The sequence below is a fragment of the Indicator indicator genome, chromosome 30 (genome assembly GCF_027791375.1).
Source record: "Indicator indicator isolate 239-I01 chromosome 30, UM_Iind_1.1, whole genome shotgun sequence".
NCBI classification, from domain to species: domain Eukaryota; kingdom Metazoa; phylum Chordata; class Aves; order Piciformes; family Indicatoridae; genus Indicator; species Indicator indicator.
Genome location: NC_072039.1, coordinates 13,087,998 through 13,106,365, shown reverse-complemented (window position 1 = coordinate 13,106,365; position 18,368 = coordinate 13,087,998). Strand labels below are relative to the sequence as shown.

The window sequence follows — 18,368 nt, the reverse complement described above, 5'->3', positions numbered from 1 at the left end:
GGGTCCTTTAAAGGCCATCAGCTCCTACTCCCCTGCAGTCAGCAGGGACATCCTCCATGGGAGCAGGTTGCTCAGAGCCCAAAGCAACCTGACCTGGAATGGTTCCAGGCATGGGGCATCCATCACTTCTCTGGGCACCTCCACACACTAAGGGTAAAAAAAAAAAAAAATCTCCTGCTTCATCTGCATCTTCCTCCAGCTCCAGCTAGGAGAGAGGACTCTGCTGAGTCTGCTTCATGGTGGCTGGGCGCACAGGGGAGAACATCTCCCACAATGCTCTGCACCAGGTGTCACAGGGTACAGCATCTCCCACGGTGCCCTGTTGGGGGCGCCCCAGGGCACAGCATGTCCCACGGTGCCCTGTAGCCGCGCGGGTCACGTGCTGGTGACGCCGGCGGTGCGCGCGGGGCGGTGCGGCCGGGCTGGGGGCTGCCCGCGGCCAAGCGGCGGAAGACGGGGGTACCCTCGCGCGCCGCCATGCTGCCCGGCTCCCCGCCGCCGCGGCGCCGACACCCGCCCGCCGCCGACTGCCAGCGCCGCGGCCTCCCCATCTTCCAGGCGCGGGGGCGGCTGCTGGGCCAGCTCCGCAGCCTCGACTGCGCCGTCCTCATCGGTGAGTGCGGGAAGCGGGCAGCGGTCTTCCAGCCCTCGGGGCCTGGCGAGCAGCGCTTCCCCTCAGCGGGCGGCACCGCGGCGTCCCGGAGCAGGTTGCTGCTACCGCCTGGTGAAGAAGGTCTCTGGGAGGGCTTGGTCAGCTTGGAGAGGAGAAGGCTCCAGGGAGACCTTCTGATGGCCTTTTAGTGCTTCAAGGGGAGATCAGAAGGCTGGGAACAGAGTTTTTCTCAGGGCCTGCTGGGACAGGACAAGGGGGGATGGTTTGGGCTCAAAGAGGGAGATTGAGAGTGGAGAGAAGGAGGAATGTTTGACACTGAGGGAAGGGAGAGCCTGGCCCGGGGTGCCCAGAGAGACGGGAGCTACCCCAGGGCTGGAATCATTGCAGATTGTGCCTCTTGTTAACCTGCTCTAGTTGCAGACGTGCCTGCTGCCTGCAGGGTGCTCACTAGATGAGCTTTAGGAGGTCCCTTTTCCATCCAGACGATTCTGGTATTCGGTGGCCATCAGCGTCCCCAGCAGCAGCTTCGGGCTGGTCCTGCTGCATGCCAAGGAAATGGTTTGGGTGTAAATCTGAAGGGTGGTAAATTAGTCGTGTTTTTACTCTTGAGTTTTGGCTGCTTAAGGCAGATGGTGATTTAATTTTTATGGAGAGGGTAAAACTATTTCTCCTCTGTTTCAGCATCCACCTAGAGTTCAGACAGCTTAAAGGCAAATAGCAAACTAGGCCAAATTAAAAAGTTTTTGTCTTACTTGCAGGAGCTGAAGGCATGCAGCTTCCTGTGTGGAAGCGTAAAGACTCAGCATTTATTAGAAGTAAATGAAAAATACTTTGTGTTTCAGGCCTATAAGGGAACCCTCAGAAAAACACCTCCCATCCAGTCATGCTATGGAGGCTACTGTATTGATCTCCTTTCCTCTCTGTAATGCTGAGCTTGTCATTACTTGCTAGATATACACTAACACAGCACTTAATGGGTTACTGCTGTGGAGTCAGCTAAAAACCTCACTGCTGCTTTACAGTCTGCAGCTGCTGTGCTGGCATGTGGCTTTCTGAATCCTCTCTTCCTCAGAGAATCACGGATTTGCTTGAGTTGGAAGGGACCTTAAAGCTCATCCAGTTCCAGCCCCCTGCCATGGGCAGGGACACCTCCCATCGGCCCAGGTTGCTCAAGGCCTCATCCAGCCTGGCCTTGAACACCTCCCAGGAGGAGGCATCCACAGCTTCCTTGGGCAACCTGTGCCAGTGTCTCCTTAGCCTCAAACTTTAACTTGTTCCTTGCTGCTGATTTATGGTGTGACTCTGGGCAAGGTGTTGAAACTCTCCCTGTCTTTAGTCTCCTCATGGTGAAAAACATAAAAAATGAGTTTTCATTTGAAGCTGCTACAAAGAGGGAAAACTTCTCTTTTGCTGTTCCTTAGGAGAAACAGGCTCAGGAAAGACCACTCAGGTCCCTCAGTACCTCTACGAAGCAGGAATTGGCCGACAAGGCGTCATTGCTGTGACCCAGCCCCGCAGAGTGGCAGCTATAGCCTTAGCCACCAGAGTCTCCAGTGAGAGGACAACAGAGCTGGGGAGACTGGTAGGTGGCTTTGCACAGTCCCTTTGCAAGGGACTGCAAGAGTTGAGTTAGTGTCATGGTAAGATAACAAACAGCCAGAGGTGGGAGGTAATCTTTAATAATACACCTGGAGGGGGAAAATTGGCTGTTGGCTTGGTGCTGTGGCTGGGAGGGGGACATGTCTGGCTTGGTCTCTGTGATACTCCACTTTTTGATTATCTGTGATCCTCACCTGAAAAAATACAGATTAGTGAACAAAACAAAAAATACTGCACCCTCTTCCATTGCTCCCTGTGCCAGAGGTCACTGTCAGGGTGAATGGGGATCTGTGCAGGAAAAGTGGAGAAAGACTTCCCCTGCATAAAATCTTTGGAGAGCTTGAAACAGTTTCTAGCAGGGGAGGAAGGAAACATGGAGCATTTGTGATGGACTTCTAGGTGGGGAAAAAGCCAACTGGGATGCGGTGTCATGGAATCATAGAAGCATAGAATTGTTTCAGTTGGAAGAGACCTCCGAGATCATCCAGTCCAACCTTTAACCCAGCACCACCATGGACCCAGGTGCCATGGCCACACTTTACTTGAGCATCTCCAGAGATAGGGACTCCACTACCTCCCTGGGCAGCCTCTTCCAATCCCTGACCACTCTTGCAGCAAAGAAATTTTTCTTCATGTCCAACCTAACCCTCCCCTGGCACAATTTCAGACCATTTCCTCTCCTTGTATCACCTGAGACTATGGAGCAGAGCCCAATCCCCACCTGGCTTCAGCCTCCTCTCAGGGAGCTGTAGAGAGCAATGAGGTCTCCCCTCAGCCTTTTTTCCAGACTAAACACCCCCAGCTCCCAAAACTGCTCCTTACCAGCCCTGTTCTCCAGACACTTCCCCAGCTTTGTTGCCCTCCTCTGAACCTGCTCCAGCCCCTCAGTGTCCTTGGAGTGAGGGGCCCAAAACTGAACCCATTATGTTAAGTGTAGCTTCATCAGTGCCAAATACAGGGGACAGTCACTTCCCTCCTGCTGTTGGCCATACCACTGCTGATCCAGGCAAGGATGCTGGTGGCCTTGGCCACCTGGGCACACACTGGCTCATGTCACTGGTTGTCAACCAGCACCCCCAGGTCCTTTCCTGCTGGGCAGCTTCCCAGCCAGGCCAGCACAGGCATGCTCTAGGTGGGCTCTGGAATGTGCAGGATGAACTGCTGTCAGTGACGGGGTTGGCTCTGCCTGCTGTGTGCCTGGGATGCTGGCAAGGGCAGTGCCAGTGGCAGGCTGCAGTGCTGGTGGTGCCTGGTGGCGGGGGGGCAGTGCCGGTTGCAGGGGTAGTGCTGGTGGCAGGGGGCAGTGTCGGTGGCAGGGGTTGTGCTGGTAGCGGGGGGCAGTGCCGGTGGCCGGGGTTGTGCTGGTAGCGGGGGGCAGTGCTGTTGGCAGGGGTAGTGCTGGTAGCGGGGGGCAGTGCCGGTGGCAGGGGTAGTGCTGGTAGCGGGGGGCAGTGCCGGTGGCAGGGGTTGTGCTGGTAGCGGGGGGCAGTGCCGTTGGCAGGGGTAGTGCTGGTAGCGGGGGGCAGTGCCGGTGGCAGGGGTTGTGCTGGTAGCGGGGGGCAGTGCCGGTGGCAGGGGTAGTGCTGGTAGCGGGGGGCAGTGCCGGTGGCAGGGGTTGTGCTGGTAGCGGGGGGCAGTGCTGTTGGCAGGGGTTGTGCTGGTAGCGGGGGGCAGTGCCGGTGGCAGGGGTTGTGCTGGTAGCGGGGGGCAGTGCTGTTGGCAGGGGTAGTGCTGGTAGCGGGGGGCAGTGCCGGTGGCAGGGGTAGTGCTGGTAGCGGGGGGCAGTGCTGTTGGCAGGGGTAGTGCTGGTAGCGGGGGGCAGTGCCGGTGGCAGGGGTAGTGCTGGTAGCGGGGGCCAGTGCCGGTGGCAGGGGTTGTGCTGGTAGCGGGGGGCAGTGCTGTTGGCAGGGGTAGTGCTGGTAGCGGGGGGCAGTGCCGTTGGCAGGGGTAGTGCTGGTAGCGGGGGGCAGTGCCGGTGGCAGGGGTAGTGCTGGTAGCGGGGGGCAGTGCGGTGGCAGGGTTGTGCTGGTAGCGGGGGGCAGTGCTGTTGGCAGGGGTAGTGCTGGTAGCGGGGGGCAGTGCCGGTGGCAGGGGTTGTGCTGGTAGCGGGGGGCAGTGCTGTTGGCAGGGGTAGTGCTGGTAGCGGGGGGCAGTGCGGTTGGCAGGGGTTGTGCTGGTAGCGGGGGGCAGTGCCGTTGGCAGGGGTAGTGCTGGTAGCGGGGGGCAGTGCTGGTGGCAGGGGTTGTGCTGGTAGCGGGGGGCAGTGCTGTTGGCAGGGGTAGTGCTGGTAGCGGGGGGCAGTGCCGGTGGCAGGGGTTGTGCTGGTAGCGGGGGGCAGTGCGGTGGCAGGGGTAGTGCTGGTAGCGGGGGGCAGTGCTGTGGCAGGGGTAGTGCTGGTAGCGGGGGGCAGTGCTGTTGGCAGGGGTTGTGCTGGTAGCGGGGGGCAGTGCTGTTGGCAGGGGTAGTGCTGGTAGCGGGGGGCAGTGCTGTTGGCAGGGGTTGTGCTGGTAGCGGGGGGCAGTGCTGGTGGCAGGGGTAGTGCTGGTAGCGGGGGGCAGTGCCGGTGGCAGGGGTTGTGCTGGTAGCGGGGGGCAGTGCCAGTGGCAGGGGTAGTGCTGGTAGTGGGGGGCAGTGCTGTTGGCAGGGGTTGTGCTGGTAGTGGGGGGCAGTGCTGTTGGCAGGGGTAGTGCTGGTAGCGGGGGGCAGTGCTGTTGGCAGGGGTAGTGCTGGTAGCGGGGGGCAGTGCCGTTGGCAGGGGTAGTGCTGGTAGCGGGGGGCAGTGCCGGTGGCAGGGGTTGTGCTGGTAGCGGCGGGCAGTGCCGGTGGCAGGGGTTGTGCTGGTAGCGGGGGGCAGTGCCGTTGGCAGGGGTAGTGCTGGTAGCGGGGGGCAGTGCCGGTGGCAGGGGTTGTGCTGGTAGCGGCGGGCAGTGCTGTTGGCAGGGGTAGTGCTGGTAGCGGGGGGCAGTGCCGGTGGCAGGGGTAGTGCTGGTAGCGGGGGGCAGTGCCGGTGGCAGTGCCGTGGTCCCCGCAGGTCGGCTACTCCGTGCGCTTCGAGGAGCTGAGCTGCGAGCAGACGCGCATCAAGTTCCTGACGGATGGGATGCTGCTGCGGGAGGCCATCGCCGACCCCACGCTGCGCAGGTACAGCGTCATCATCCTGGATGAAGCCCACGAGAGGACCATCCACACCGATGTGCTCTTTGGAGTGGTGAAAGCTGCGCAGAGGAAGCGAAAGGAGCTGGGCAAAGTGCCACTGAAGGTGTGTGTGGGGAAGGGCAGGGAGGGGCTTGGGCTCTGAGGGCTTTTTGAAGGGTTGGGAACCTCAGCCTGGACTGATTGGCTGTGCCTGAAAAGTTCCTTCAAGTCTGAAGGGTTAAGGGTGGCCAACGTACAGGGCGTGGGCCTGTTCTGGCACGTCTGAGCAAGGTGTGTGGTCAGCTCCATGCTACCTTCTACCACAAGAGCCCCTGTGGCGTGAGCAGTAGGCCAGACATGGCTGGAGGAGGTTGGGTACTGCTGCTGAGAGCACCCTGGCTGCAGGAGCTCTGATGTGACAGCTGTGATGTGCTGTCCCTGGGGAAGAAGTTTGCCTCATGTGCTGGGTGGCTGTGGAAGGAATTGATGTGAGCAGGTGATGAAGGGTGTGAGAGCATGTTGGGTGTGATGGGGAAGGAATAGAGGGGCTGCCAGCTCCTGGCACAGCCTCATTCAACAGACCATTCTGCATCCCAGCTTCATGGGTGCTCTGCTCTATTTAATGTCAGAGAAGGACTTTAACAGATCATTTTATGAGGCCTACAAGAAGGCTGCCGAGGGACCATTCACAAAGGACTGCAGCGATAGGACAAGGGACAGTGGCTTCAAACTAGAGCAGAGCAGATTTAGATTGGATGTGAGGAACAAGTTCTGCACCAGGAGGTGGCTGGAACACTGCAACAGGTTGCCCAGGGAGGTGGTTGAGACCCCATCCCTAGAGATACTCAAGGTGAGGCTGGACAAGGCTCTGAGCAACCTGATGTAGTGGAGGATGTCCCTGCTGACTGCAGGGGGTTGGAGTGGGTGACCTTTGGAGGTCCCTTCCAACCCCAGACCGTTTTATGATTCTCTGCTTGTGCTTATGTTCTGCTGAAGCTGTTGGCTGTGACAAGGAGAGGTGACTCTTCTGTTCCTGGCTGACTACTCTCTGCAGTCTTGGATAGCTGACTTTTGGCTCCTTCTGACTTGGGTGTGTCCTGCTGGATCAAAACTGAAGTGCAAACCCAGCTTCTGCTCCTGTTGCCAGGTGATCATCATGTCTGCCACAATGGATGTTGACCAGTTCTCCCAGTACTTCAGTGGAGCTCCTGTGCTCTACTTGGAAGGCAGGCAGCATCCCATTCAGATCTTCAACACCAAACAGCCTCAGAGCGATTACCTCCAGGCAGCACTGGTGTCAGTCTTCCAGATCCACCAGGTATGGCTGCCTCATCAGGCTGGGGCCTCTCTGAGACCAGCAGTGGTTGATTGAGGTGGGGGGACTCACAGGTGGTTGTGGCAGAAGAGATGGCTGGAGCTTGCTGCTGCCAAACCATGGATGTCCCTGAGGTGCTCTCTGCATCCTCTGGAAAAGTGGGAGCTCAAGGGAGGGGTTGACGAATGCCAGTGTCATTCCAAATGGGAAAAAGAAGTTGGAAGTGGTCAGCCATAAAGAAGAGCCTTGGCTTATGGGAAGGGGGGAAATGCAGGCCTAAGCTAGCAGTAGGGTGAAGGTGATTCTGATTTACTTCCAAAGTGGACTGCAGAGTGACTAGAGATGTGTTAGAATGAGAGCTTAGAGGCATTTTGTGGCTGACTGAATGCAGCTGCCAGATGCTCTGTCATTTAATCAAACTGCACTTGGTGCTTTGAAGATGCTGCCATTGTTAGGACTTTTACATCAAAGCTGGAGTTGAAAGGAGACAGCTAAGCAAAATCTCTGCTGTCAACTCATAGGTAGCACCCAAATGTTCCTCTCACCCCAGTTCTCTGTTGCCTGTGCCTGGGTGCTTGCTGGCTCCCCTCTGCATGCCCTGGAGTTAGTGCATGAGACAGACTTGAAGTGCTTCCTCCATCCTGTTAAGACTATCCTGCAAAATGTGGTTTACTCTTCACCTCTGCTGGCCTCTGGTGAATCCAGGGTGGTGCTAAGCACCCTCAGCACCACATCTCTGTGTCTTTTAGACAACTCCACCTTCTTGGGCAGCCTGTTCCAGTCTCTGAGAACCCTTTCAGTGAAGAAGTTACTTCTAATGTCCAACCTAAACCTCCCCTGGGGTAGCTTGAGGCCAATTCCTCTTGTCCTGTCAGTTGTTACTGGGGGAAGGGGCCAAGCCTCACCTGGCTCCAGCCTCCTTTCAGGGAGCTGTAGAGAGCCAGGAGGTCTCTCCTCAGCCTCCTTTTCTCCAGAATACACAACCCCAGGTCTCTCAGCCACTCCTCAGAAGATCTGTTCTCCAGGTCTTGTGTGTGTCCCATGTGTGTCTTCTTTCCTCCTGACCTGCTTTGCTGACTTACTGTCAGGACATCTCATTCCAGTCTCAGTTCTCCCTGTCCAAACTGCCTTAACTTCTCACCTGTTTTTCCTCTGTCTCCAGGAAGCTCCCCCTTCTCAGGACATCCTGGTGTTCCTGACTGGTCAGGAAGAAATTGAAGCAATGACCAAAACCTGTCGAGACATTGCCAAGCACCTCCCTGAGGGCTGCCCCCGCATGTTGGTGATGCCTCTCTATGCTTCTCTGCCCTACTCGCAGCAGCTCCGTGTCTTCCAGGCTGCCCCCAAGGTGAGGCAGTGTGGGGAGTAAGCAGGATGAGTTTGCTTCTGTGTGACCACATTTGGAGTATTGTCTCCACTTCTGGGCTCCACAGTTCAAGAGGGACAGGGATACACTGGAGAGTGTCCAGTGGAGGCTCTGAGGATGATGAAGGGACTGGCACATGTGTGTGGTGGAGAAAGGCTGAGAGCCCTGGGGCTGGTTAGTCTGCAGAAGAGAAGGCTTAGAGGGGACCTTATCAGTGTCTATAAATATCTGCAGGGTGGGTGTCAAGAAAAAGGTTCTTTTCAGTGGTGTCCAGTGACAGGACAAAGGGCAGTGGATAGAAACTGGAACCTAGGAAGTTCCACCGCAACACTAGGAGAAACTTCCTTACTTTGGTAAATATGCTGGAGCCCTGGAGCAGGCTGCCCAGAGAGGCTGTGGATTCTCCTTCAGTAGATTGCAGGATTGGACTCAATCTCCAGAGGTCCCTTCCAAGCCCTACCATTCTGTGATTCTATAATTCCATGTGTGTTTGGAACAAAATGTGGAATTTAAGGGGTTAAAGGGGTCTGTACTGACAGTAATATTCTCCCCTGTCCACTGACCTGGGGCTGGATGATTCCAGTGTGACAGAAGACAATGCAGCAGTGATGGAATGACCATAGGTCATCTGGGATCATAAGAAGGAAGGACTGGGGGACTGAGAAGGGCAGAGGAACTGCAATTTGCCCCGTTCCACAGGAATTCTGTGCCCATGGCACAAAAAAGCTGCAGCAGTTAATGGGCCAAACACTAAGAAAGCTGAAACCTGGGTATGTTTGGCAGGGCTGGAGGAAAAGGGAATTGTGTTGCCTCAGGCCCTTTTGTTCAGCAGGTAAAGAGAGTTCAGACCTTCTGCCAGAAGTTAAACAGGCTGGGTTAGAGATCACAGCAGGGCTGGGGGCTGTGCATTGCTACAAGTAAGAGCACAGGGCTTAGAAACTGACTAGGAACCAGAGGTGACTTTAATTTACAGAGCTGGCACAGCCAGTGTACTCTGGCACTGGTCTGTAGGCCTGGCCCATGCTGGCCAGAAGCAGCAGTGCTGCTCTGGTGCAGCTAATCCAAGGTGGCTTTCTGTAGAATCACAGGATAGTTTTGGTTGGCCAAGCCCTTTAAGCTCATCCAGTCCAACTGTTCTCTAACTCTGCCAGGGCTGCTGTTAACCCATGGCCCTCAGCACCACATCTCTGTCTTTTTGACAACTCCAGGGATGGGGTTTCAACCTGGACAGCCTGTGCCAGTCTTGGAGAATCCTTTTAGTGGAGAAGTTTCTTCTAATGTCCAACCTAAACCTCCCCTGGTGCAACCTGAGGTCATTTCTTCTCATCTTGTCAGTTGTTACTAGGGAGAGGAGACCAACCCCTGCCTGGCTCCAGCTTCCTCTCAGAGAGCTGTAGAGAGCAATGAGGTCTCCCCTCAGCCACCTCTTCTCCAGGCTCAACGTCCCCAGGCCCCTCAGCTGGTCTTCCCCCAGCCCTGTTCTCCAGACCCTTCCCCACCTTTCCCCTCAATGTCCTTCTTAGAGTGAGGGCCCCAAAACTAAACCCAGTACTCAAGGTGTGGCCTCACCAGTGGGGCACAATCACTTCCCTGGTCCTGCTGGCCACACTATTCCTGATCCAGGCTAGGCTGCTTGTGGCCTTCTTGGCCACCTGGGCACACCCTGACTCATCTTCAGCTGCTGTCAACCAGCACTCCCAGGTCTTTCTCTACTGGGCAGTTCCCAACCACTCTGCCACAAGCCTGAGGCATTCCTAGGGTAGTTGTGACCCAAATGCAGGACCCAGCACTTAGGTTTGAACCTCAGCCTGCTGGCCTCAGGCCATGGATCCAGCCTGTCCAGGTCCCTCTGCAGGGCCTCCCTACTCTCCAGCACATAACACTGCCAGCCAGCTTGGTGTCATCTGCACACCTGCTGATGGTCCCTCGATGCCCTCATCCAGGTCATTGAAGGTGCTAAAGAGAACTGGCCCTGGTGCTGAGCCCTGGGGAGCACCACTGGTGCCTGACTACCAGCTGGAGCCAGCTCCATTGCTTCCTTTAGTCTGCTCTTGACTGGCTTTAGTCTGCTCTTCCTTGCAGGGCTGTCGCAAGGTGATCCTCTCCACCAACATCGCAGAGACCTCCATCACCATTCCAGGAATCAAATACGTGGTGGACACAGGCATGGTCAAAGCCAAGAAGTACAGCCCTGGTGAGGGACCTCCCAGCAACCCTGCAGAGATTGGTTCCACTTTTGTGGGAGTTACTTGAGGCCATCAGCCCCACTGAGAGCTGCTTTAAAACGCTGCACTGTCTGAATGAATATCCCAGATTTCAGATGTAGGTTTGGATGTTTGTGGAGTGTTCTGTTGAGTACCAGCCATGCTGGGGTCAAAATCTGCCAAACCCGAATCTTCTCTTTGTAGACTGATAGAATCACTAAGGTTGGAAAAGACCTGTGGGATCTTCTAGTCCCAACTACACAGCCTCCATGGCCACCAAACCATGGCCCCAAGTGCCATGGCCATGCTTTTCTTGAACACCTCCAGGGGTGGGGACTCCCCCACCTCCCTGAGCAGCCTGTTCCAATCCCTGACCTCTCTTGCAGCAGAGAAATTTTCCCCAATCTCCAACCTAAATCTCCCCTTGCACACATTGAGTCTCATCCTTTCACTCCTGGCACAGCACATGGTAGCTTTGCCTTGGAGTGTTAAGTCAAGTCTGAGCAGCACTTGGGTGGCAGACCATGGGGGGTGGTTGTTGCCTGCATGTATCTCACAGCTCTGCATGGCACAGGCAGTGACCAAGGTGCCACTTTCTGTGCACAGACACAGGCCTGGAGGTGCTGGCGGTGCAGCGCGTGTCCAAGGCCCAGGCATGGCAGCGCACAGGGAGGGCAGGGCGAGAGGCCAGTGGCGTCTGCTACCGGCTCTACACCCAGGAGGAGTTTGACAAGTTTGACAAAATGACAGTGCCTGAGATCCAGAGGTGAGGCCAGCACCCTGCTACCCTCCAACTGCTCACCACACTGCTTTGGGTTACTGTTAGATGGAGCTGTGTGAAGAACTGAAGGGCAGAACTGGGTCTGGGGGATGACTGTTTGCCCTTTAGGGAATCAACCTTTAGAGGAGACTGAAGAGTCACAAAATGGCAGGGGCTGGAAGGGACCTCTGGAGAGCAAGTCCAACCCCTCTGCCAAAGGAGGGTCACCCAAGGCAGGTCACACAGGAACACATCCAGATAGGTCTATAAAGAATCTACTGAAGAAGACTCCACAACCTCTCTGGGCAGCCTGCTCCAGGCCTCTAGCACCCTCACACCAAATACGTTTCTCCCTGTGGAGGTGGAATTTCCTGTGTTCCAGTTTCTGCCCATTGCCCCTTGTGCTATGACAGGGAACCACTGCAAAGAGCCTGGCCGCTTCTTGCCCCCACCCTGCAGATGTTTGTAAACACTGCTCAGATCCCCTCTCAGGCTGCTCTTGTCCAGACTAACCAACTCCAGGTCTCTCAGTGTTTCTTCATCAGAGGCTTTCCTCCTCCAGGCCCTTAATTCTGGTAGCCTCTGCTGGACTCTCTCCAGTATTTCCCTGTCCTCCTTGAACTGGGGAGCCTGGAACTGGACACAGTGTTCCAGATGTGGTCTCACTAGGGCAGAGTAGAGATAAACTAGGAAGCATTTGCTCAGGGTGGGCTCCTGGGCTTTGAGTCTCATAGGCAATAGTTCTCTTGACTTGCCTCCAAATCTTGGTCTCACCTCTTGCCCTTCCTGGTTTAGACAGTAAGGCTTCCCCAGCCAGCACTGCTCTGGTCTCTGTCAAGTTGCAGCACAGATCTGAGGACTTGTATTTCAGCTTATAGACAAAGAAAAGATTCTAAGACTTTAAAGAACAAAAGAAGAGAACCATCTCAGTTGCTTTTTCTGCCCATGCAGGTGTAACCTGGCCAGTGTGGTGCTGCATCTCCTGGCCCTGAGAGTTCCCAACGTGCTCACTTTTGACTTCATGTCCAAACCATCTCCTGGTAAGTGGTTACAAAGGCAGTCTTGGAACGACCATGGCAAATGAATCCCTGAGGAACTGCTTACAAATAATGTCTCCAGGCCAGCCAGAGAAGATGGAGTGTGGAAGGTCAGGGCTGTGAAGGAGGAGCAGTCCCTCTCTGCTGCACCTCTGGTGGTCAAGAAGTCTCAGATTTGTTCACTGCTCATTCCTTCTGCTCAGTTTTATCAGAGCAGCCATAGGTTATAGCAGAGAGATGGAGAGTCCAGCCTCCAAACAGAGCAGGGAGCAGTGGGGAGCATGAAGGTGTGCTGCTGGAGAAAGCCGTGGGGAGTGTCACACAGCCTCTGCTCCAAGCTGGAGGTGACATCTTTAGTTTTGCCCCTGGTTTTGCTGCCTCAGTGGGAAAGGTGATTGTTCTCCTGGAGGGAGGGGTATGAACCATCCTTTGGGGCCCTAATTTCTCTAAACAGAAAGTATTTGTCCCTCCAGCCGGGGCCAAGAGGTAGTGGGGGTATCAGCTGGCCCTTCACAGCCCTGCCAGTTGCCCTCACAGCCTGGCCTTGTTTTGACAGAGGCGATTCAAGCAGCGATCGAGCAGCTGGACCTGCTGGGGGCTGTGGAATGGAAGGAAGATCAGCTTGTCCTGACCCCCCTGGGGAGGAGGATGGCAGCCTTTCCACTGGAACCAAAGTTCTCAAAAGTAAAAAGGACACAACAATCAGCTTCTGTCTCCTGGGCTTTTCCCATCAGCGTTGCTCTTTCACACTCTTAAGCAGGGCCTGTGGCTTGGGGTGGCTGCAGCTGTCCTGGTGTTTGCCAGCTGCTGCTGAAGCCCAGCTCTCCTAACAGCAGCACTGCTGGTTTCCTTCTCATTTGCTGTTTAATTCAGGGAAATTTATTTAAAAGAGATTTTGTTTCCTCTGGCACCTCTGAAGCTGAAACAGGACTAATTTCATTGCAGTTGCCTCATTGCTGCTAGCACTGTTTAGCAGCTTCATCAAGTGTCTGATTTACAGAATCTCAGCATGGTGGTGTTGGAAGAGACCTCTGGAGATAATCCAGTCCAACCCCCTGCTAAAGCAGGACACCCACAGCAGCTTGCCCAGGAGCACAGTGATCAGGAGGGTTTGGAAGTTCTCCACACAAGGACACTCCACAACCGCTCTGGGCAGCCTGCTCCAGGCCTCCAGCACCCTCACACCAAACAACTTTCTCCTCCTCTTCACATGGAACCTCCTGGCTTCCACTTTGTGTCGCTTGTTGTACCTCCTGGGTTCCAGTCTGTGCCCATTGCCCCTTGGCCTGTCCCTGGGCACCACTGACAAGAGTCTGGCCCCAGCCTCTTGCCCTCCACAGCTCCTTTGGCTCTTGCTGAGCATTGCTCAGATGCCCTCTGGGGCTGCTCTTCTGCAGGCTCTCAGCCCCAGGGCTCTCAGCCTTTGTTCCTCACAGAGCTGCTCCAGGCCCCTCAGCAGCTTTGCAGCCTCCCCTGGACTCTCTCCAGCACTTCTCTGTCCCTCCTGAACTGGGGAGCCCAGAACTCCAGATGTGGCCTGACAAGGGCAGAGTAGAGGGGGAGCAGAACCTTCCTCCACCTGGTGGTCACACTTTCCTTAATGTACCCCAGGAGACCAGTCCTGAACTCTGGGGAACACCACAAGCTACAGGCCTCCAGCTAGGCTCTGTGCCACTAATCACAACCCTCTGAGCTCTGTCCTTCAGCCAGGTCTCAGTACACCTTGCTGTGCGCTCATCCAGCACACACTTCTTAAGCTTCCCTGTGAAGTTATGGGAGAGTGTCCAAAGCCTTGCTGCAGTCAAGGCAGACAGCATGCCCTGCTCTCCCCTCCTCCACCCAGCCAGTCACACCAGCACAGGTGATGTCAGGTTGGTCAGGCATGGTTTCCCCTTTGTGAATCCATCCTGACTGCTCCTGATAACTTCCTTCCCCTCCACAGATGCTGTGATTAATTTTAGCTGCCACATTTGTACTGTGTGTGAACGTGCCAGTGCTTGGTGGACCCACAGGAGGGAGGTTTGCAGTTGTGTCTAGGCGCAAATGTTTATGAAATTGTCCTAAATTATGCTTGGTAAAGTTTCTGGGCTCCCAGTGAGCAGAAAACTGTCCATCTGAGGTGGATTTGGTCATTTTTGTTCTGTGATTTGCAGACAATCCTCCTGTCCCCCAAGTTCCACTGCACAGAGGAGATCCTGACCATCGTGTCGCTGCTCTCTGTGGACAGTGTCCTCTACAGCCCCCCTGCCCGGCGGGAGGAGGTGCAGTCCGTCAGGAAGAAGTTCATCTCCAGTGAGGGGGACCACCTGACCCTGCTCAGCATCTACAGGGCCTTCAAAAATGTCAGTGGCAACAAGGTAGGATGCTCTGAGGCTGCCAGTGCTGTCTGGGCTCAGGATGGTGAGTTTGGCATACAGCAGAGGGGCATCTGCATCCTTCATGTTGGATGCAGTATGCATCAAGGAGCCAAGGTGGAAGGGAGCTCAAGGATCATCCAACCTGGCCTTGAACACCTCCAGACAGGGGACATCCCCAGCCTCCCTGGGCACTGTTCCAGTGTCTCCTCACCCTCACTATCAAGAATTTCTTCCTCGTCTCCAGTCTCAATCTCCCCTCCAAGCTTCATTCCATTCCCTCTTGTCCTGTCACTCCCAGCCGTTGTCAAAAGTCCCTCCCCAGCTCTCCTGTATCCCATTCAGGTAGTGGAATAATCTCCAATGTAACCCTCCCCTGGCACAATTTCAGGCCATTTCCTCTTGGTCTAAAATGCAAGAAGATGAAGTCCCTTCTAACTCCTGGTGTCTCTGCTGCAGGACTGGTGCAAAGAGAACTTTGTCAACAGCAAGAATATGATGCTTGCGTCAGACATCAGAGCTCAGCTCAGGGACATCTCTGTGAAGGTAATTTGTTGCCATGCTGTGTTTCCCTCTGGCACCTCTTGATATTTTTACTTGTCCCCAAACTGGCTTTGTTGTGCACCAAGTCCCAGGGAGTGAGAAAATGTGAGTTTGTTTCCAGTAGTCAAGTGAAATTCCTACTCTGTAGCTGCGTGCCACAAGCTCAGAGCTGTCATGGTAGCAGGCACTGTTCTTCCCAGGCTGCATGCAAGCTGTTTCCAGGTGAAAACAAGACAAGAAGACTCTTACTGCGAAAGGCAAAAGCATTTAGTGCCTAAGCAACTAAGCACAAGCAAAAGCATGAGCAAAGCCAAAAGCCAAAGCCCAAGCCCTACTCTGTTACATAGTCACCTTATTTACTTTTGTAGTACAGAGTTGTCACATCCCCATTGGCTATCCTTTCACTGACATGGGTCCAAGCAAAGCATACAATAGGTTAATACTGACAAACAAGCTTCTCAACATATCCATTCCTGCCTAGTCTTTCTCTTCAGTTACAAGGTGTTTACATTCTTTCCAACTCAAAGACAAAACATAGCCTTTTGAAAAAGTGTTCAAAGGTTTCTGTCTTTCTACACAGAGCTGCAGGGCTCTGTGGGCTGAGGAGAGATGAAGAGAGAAGGGAGATCTGAGAAAGCTTCTTGGATGGAGGACAGTTTTTCCTAAGGGATTTCATTGCTCTAGTGTAAATGGAACTGTGCTGAGTTATCACTGAGTGATAGCAGCCCCAGCCAGCCCTGGCTGGCTTCATGGAGTCAGGCATTCCATCTCCCAGCAGCTTTCACAGCAGCCCTGTTCCTACTGTTCACAGTGCTGGCAGTCTGTGTGACATGGAGCCACCCCTGAGCACCCTGTCCTGCTGCCAGTGCTGGGGGCCTCCAACTCACTTATCCATAGAATCACAGAATGGTTTGTGTTGGAAGGGACCTCAGAGACCATCCAGTTCCAACCCCCTGCCATGGGCAGGAGCACCTCCCGCCAGCCCAGGTTGCTCAAAGCCTCATCCAGCCTGGCCTTGAACATCTCCAGCAAGGAGGCAGCCACAGCCTCCCTGGGCAACTTCACTTCCAGAAGAATCTTGATCCATGTTGCAGCTCATCTTTTGTTTGCTGTTAGCCTGGATTAGCCTAACAGCTCCCTGAGCTGAGTTCCTAGAGGTCCTTTTCCCACTGTCCAGGTTTAGCCTGTATCTGGGGCTCAGCTCCAGCAGTTGCTCTGTCACCTGTTGATTCGTCCCCAGCAGAGAAGGAGGGTCAGGAAAAGGAGAAGAGACCTGTGGGCTGAATTGAAACATTTAATGAAACAACCAAAGCAATTCCAATATCAGTATGAAGTATGTACAGTTACACTCAGCAGTGGTGTGGTGGTCACAATAAATGGGAAGGAGAAGGGAGAGGAGAAGGCAGGGGAGGATATGAAGCAGAGCCCCTCCTGTCCTAGCACCCCTTCTCCTTGGTACTGGAGATGTTTCTGGGCTGGGGTGCAGCCGTGGCCAGCTCAGCTCAGCTGTCCTGGCTGCCTCCATACTGCTCACAGCCTGCAGCCCACGGCTTGCCCAGGATTCTGCCCCAGCCAAAGCAGGACATCCAGACTGGCAGGATTTAAGCCCAGCACTGCCTGACCTGAGAAGGGGTCCATGTTTCCGTGGGAGGGCACAGCCAAGCTCCTGCTCATCCCTGTCTCTCCCCCACCACACAGCTGTCGCTGCCCATCGAGTCGTCGCGCTCAGACAGCACCAACATCCGCCACTGCCTGGCACACAGCCTCTTCATGAATGCCGCTGAGCTGCAGCCCGACGGCACCTACAGGACCCTGGACTCTCACCAGCTGGTGGCCATCCACCCCTCCTCTGTGCTCTTCCAGTGCAAACCAGCTTGTGTGGTCTACAACACGCTGCTGCACACCAACAAGTGCTACATGCGGGACCTGTGCGTGGTGGATGCCGACTGGCTCTACGAGGCCGCACCTGACTACTTCCGCAGGAAGCTGCGGACGGCCAGGGACTGAGCTGTGGCTCTGCCACCAGCAGGCCCCAGGGCTTTTTGGGCTCACCCTGAAGGACTAAGCTGTGTTTTGTAGTGAATGTACAGGAGCAGCAGAGCTTTGCCTTGCAGATCAGAAGCACAGAGGGAAATGGCTTCTTCGTGAGAGCTACACCTCGGGAGTCTGCCTGGCTGAGGACAGGGATGGTTCTTAACAGTTACTGTGTTTGACAGGGGTGTGGTACCTACTGTGCACACCTGCGTGTGTGTGTGCCAGATTTGTACTGGGGGAAAGGGACAGCTTTTGGTACCAGAGTCCAGTTTGTCACTCTGCAAACACGTTTAACAGGCTTGATATATATAGGGACATGAAACCCCAAGAGCTTCTCTGAGCCGAGTGGGGATTGTGTTTGCATCCCAAGCAGGTTTCATTGGGAGGAAAACATGTCTGGGGGGAAAAAAGCCTTTTTCTACCATTTCTAGGAGGGAGGTGCTACTGTCTCTTACCTCATCACACATCTCTCTGCCTGTTATGAATTATTAATATTTAATCAGGAAGAAATATAAAAACATATTTATGAATCCCCAAATTTTCAGCTAAACTCTTTACAACTGTTTTACAGATTCAGATATTTGATTGTGGTTAAATGTTTTCACCAAATGTATATGTAAACAAAATAACAGTTTAAGCAAAAATCAGAAATTCAAACTGGGAAAGAGATAGGCAGTAAACGCCAGCTTGCCCCCATGGGGGACTCTGGCCACGAAAAGGGAGCAGCTGGCCCAGAACCTTTGGAGAGACTTTACAGACAGTTGGCTAAATTGCTCACAAGCAGAGCTTTCCAGAGCCTTTCCTGGGCAGCAGTATTATAATCCAAAATACGGCATGGTTGCACAAGTTAAAGCAGAAAAGGTGTCCACCACAGGCAGGCTTTGCTGGAGGAAACTTTCCAGAGAACTTTGCAGCTTACCTTTCTGCAGTGCATTGCAGCCAGAGAGAGCTTTCTGCTCGGGGGGAAGCTTTGCCGCTGAGGGCTTAGCAGAGTGCAATGAAGCAGCTTGTCCTGGCTCGTGGGGTGAATGGCGTGTCCCGGCTCGTGGGGTGAGCAGCATGTCCCAGCTCATGGGCAAAAGCAGTGTGTCCCTGCTCGTGGGGCAAGCAGCATGCCCTGGCTCTTGCGGCGAGTGGTGTGTCCCAGCTCGTGGGGCAAGTGGCGTGTCCCAGTTCATAGGGTGAGTGGCGTGTCCTGGCTCATGGGGCAAGTGGCATGTCCCAGCTCCTGGGGCAAGCAGCATGTCCCAGCTTGTGGGGCGAGTGGCGTGTCCCGGCTCAGGTGGTGAGTGGCATGTCTGATATAGTTTATGATCAAATTTATAAGCCAGAAATCTAATAAAATATGATTATGATTTATTAGATATCAAAATTATTTTTCTGAGTTAATTTGATCCAGGTTCGTTTG

The 18,368-nt window shown here is 54.6% G+C and overlaps 2 protein-coding genes across 2 annotated transcripts; one reads left to right on the top strand and one right to left on the bottom strand.

Moving 5' to 3' along the window:
* The first annotated feature begins 561 nt into the window (after positions 1–561).
* Positions 562–18,160, top strand: DHX33 (DEAH-box helicase 33). The gene is made up of 12 exons (XM_054394513.1): positions 562–613; positions 2,035–2,195; positions 5,244–5,471; positions 6,495–6,665; positions 7,825–8,010; positions 10,111–10,222; positions 10,839–10,998; positions 11,944–12,032; positions 12,586–12,713; positions 14,183–14,386; positions 14,843–14,929; positions 16,625–18,160. The coding sequence occupies exons 3-12, from the start codon at positions 5,313–5,315 to the stop codon at positions 16,931–16,933; spliced, it is 1,605 nt and encodes a 534-aa protein (XP_054250488.1). The 5' UTR covers positions 562–613; positions 2,035–2,195; positions 5,244–5,312; the 3' UTR covers positions 16,934–18,160.
* LOC128976857 (uncharacterized) lies at positions 1,362–5,293 on the bottom strand. Its single transcript, XM_054394244.1, has 3 exons — positions 5,253–5,293; positions 3,434–5,197; positions 1,362–1,392 (listed from the first exon to the last, which is right to left on the bottom strand). Exons 1-3 carry the CDS (start codon positions 5,291–5,293, stop codon positions 1,362–1,364), a joined length of 1,836 nt encoding a protein of 611 aa, XP_054250219.1.
* Positions 18,161–18,368: the final 208 nt, after the last annotated feature.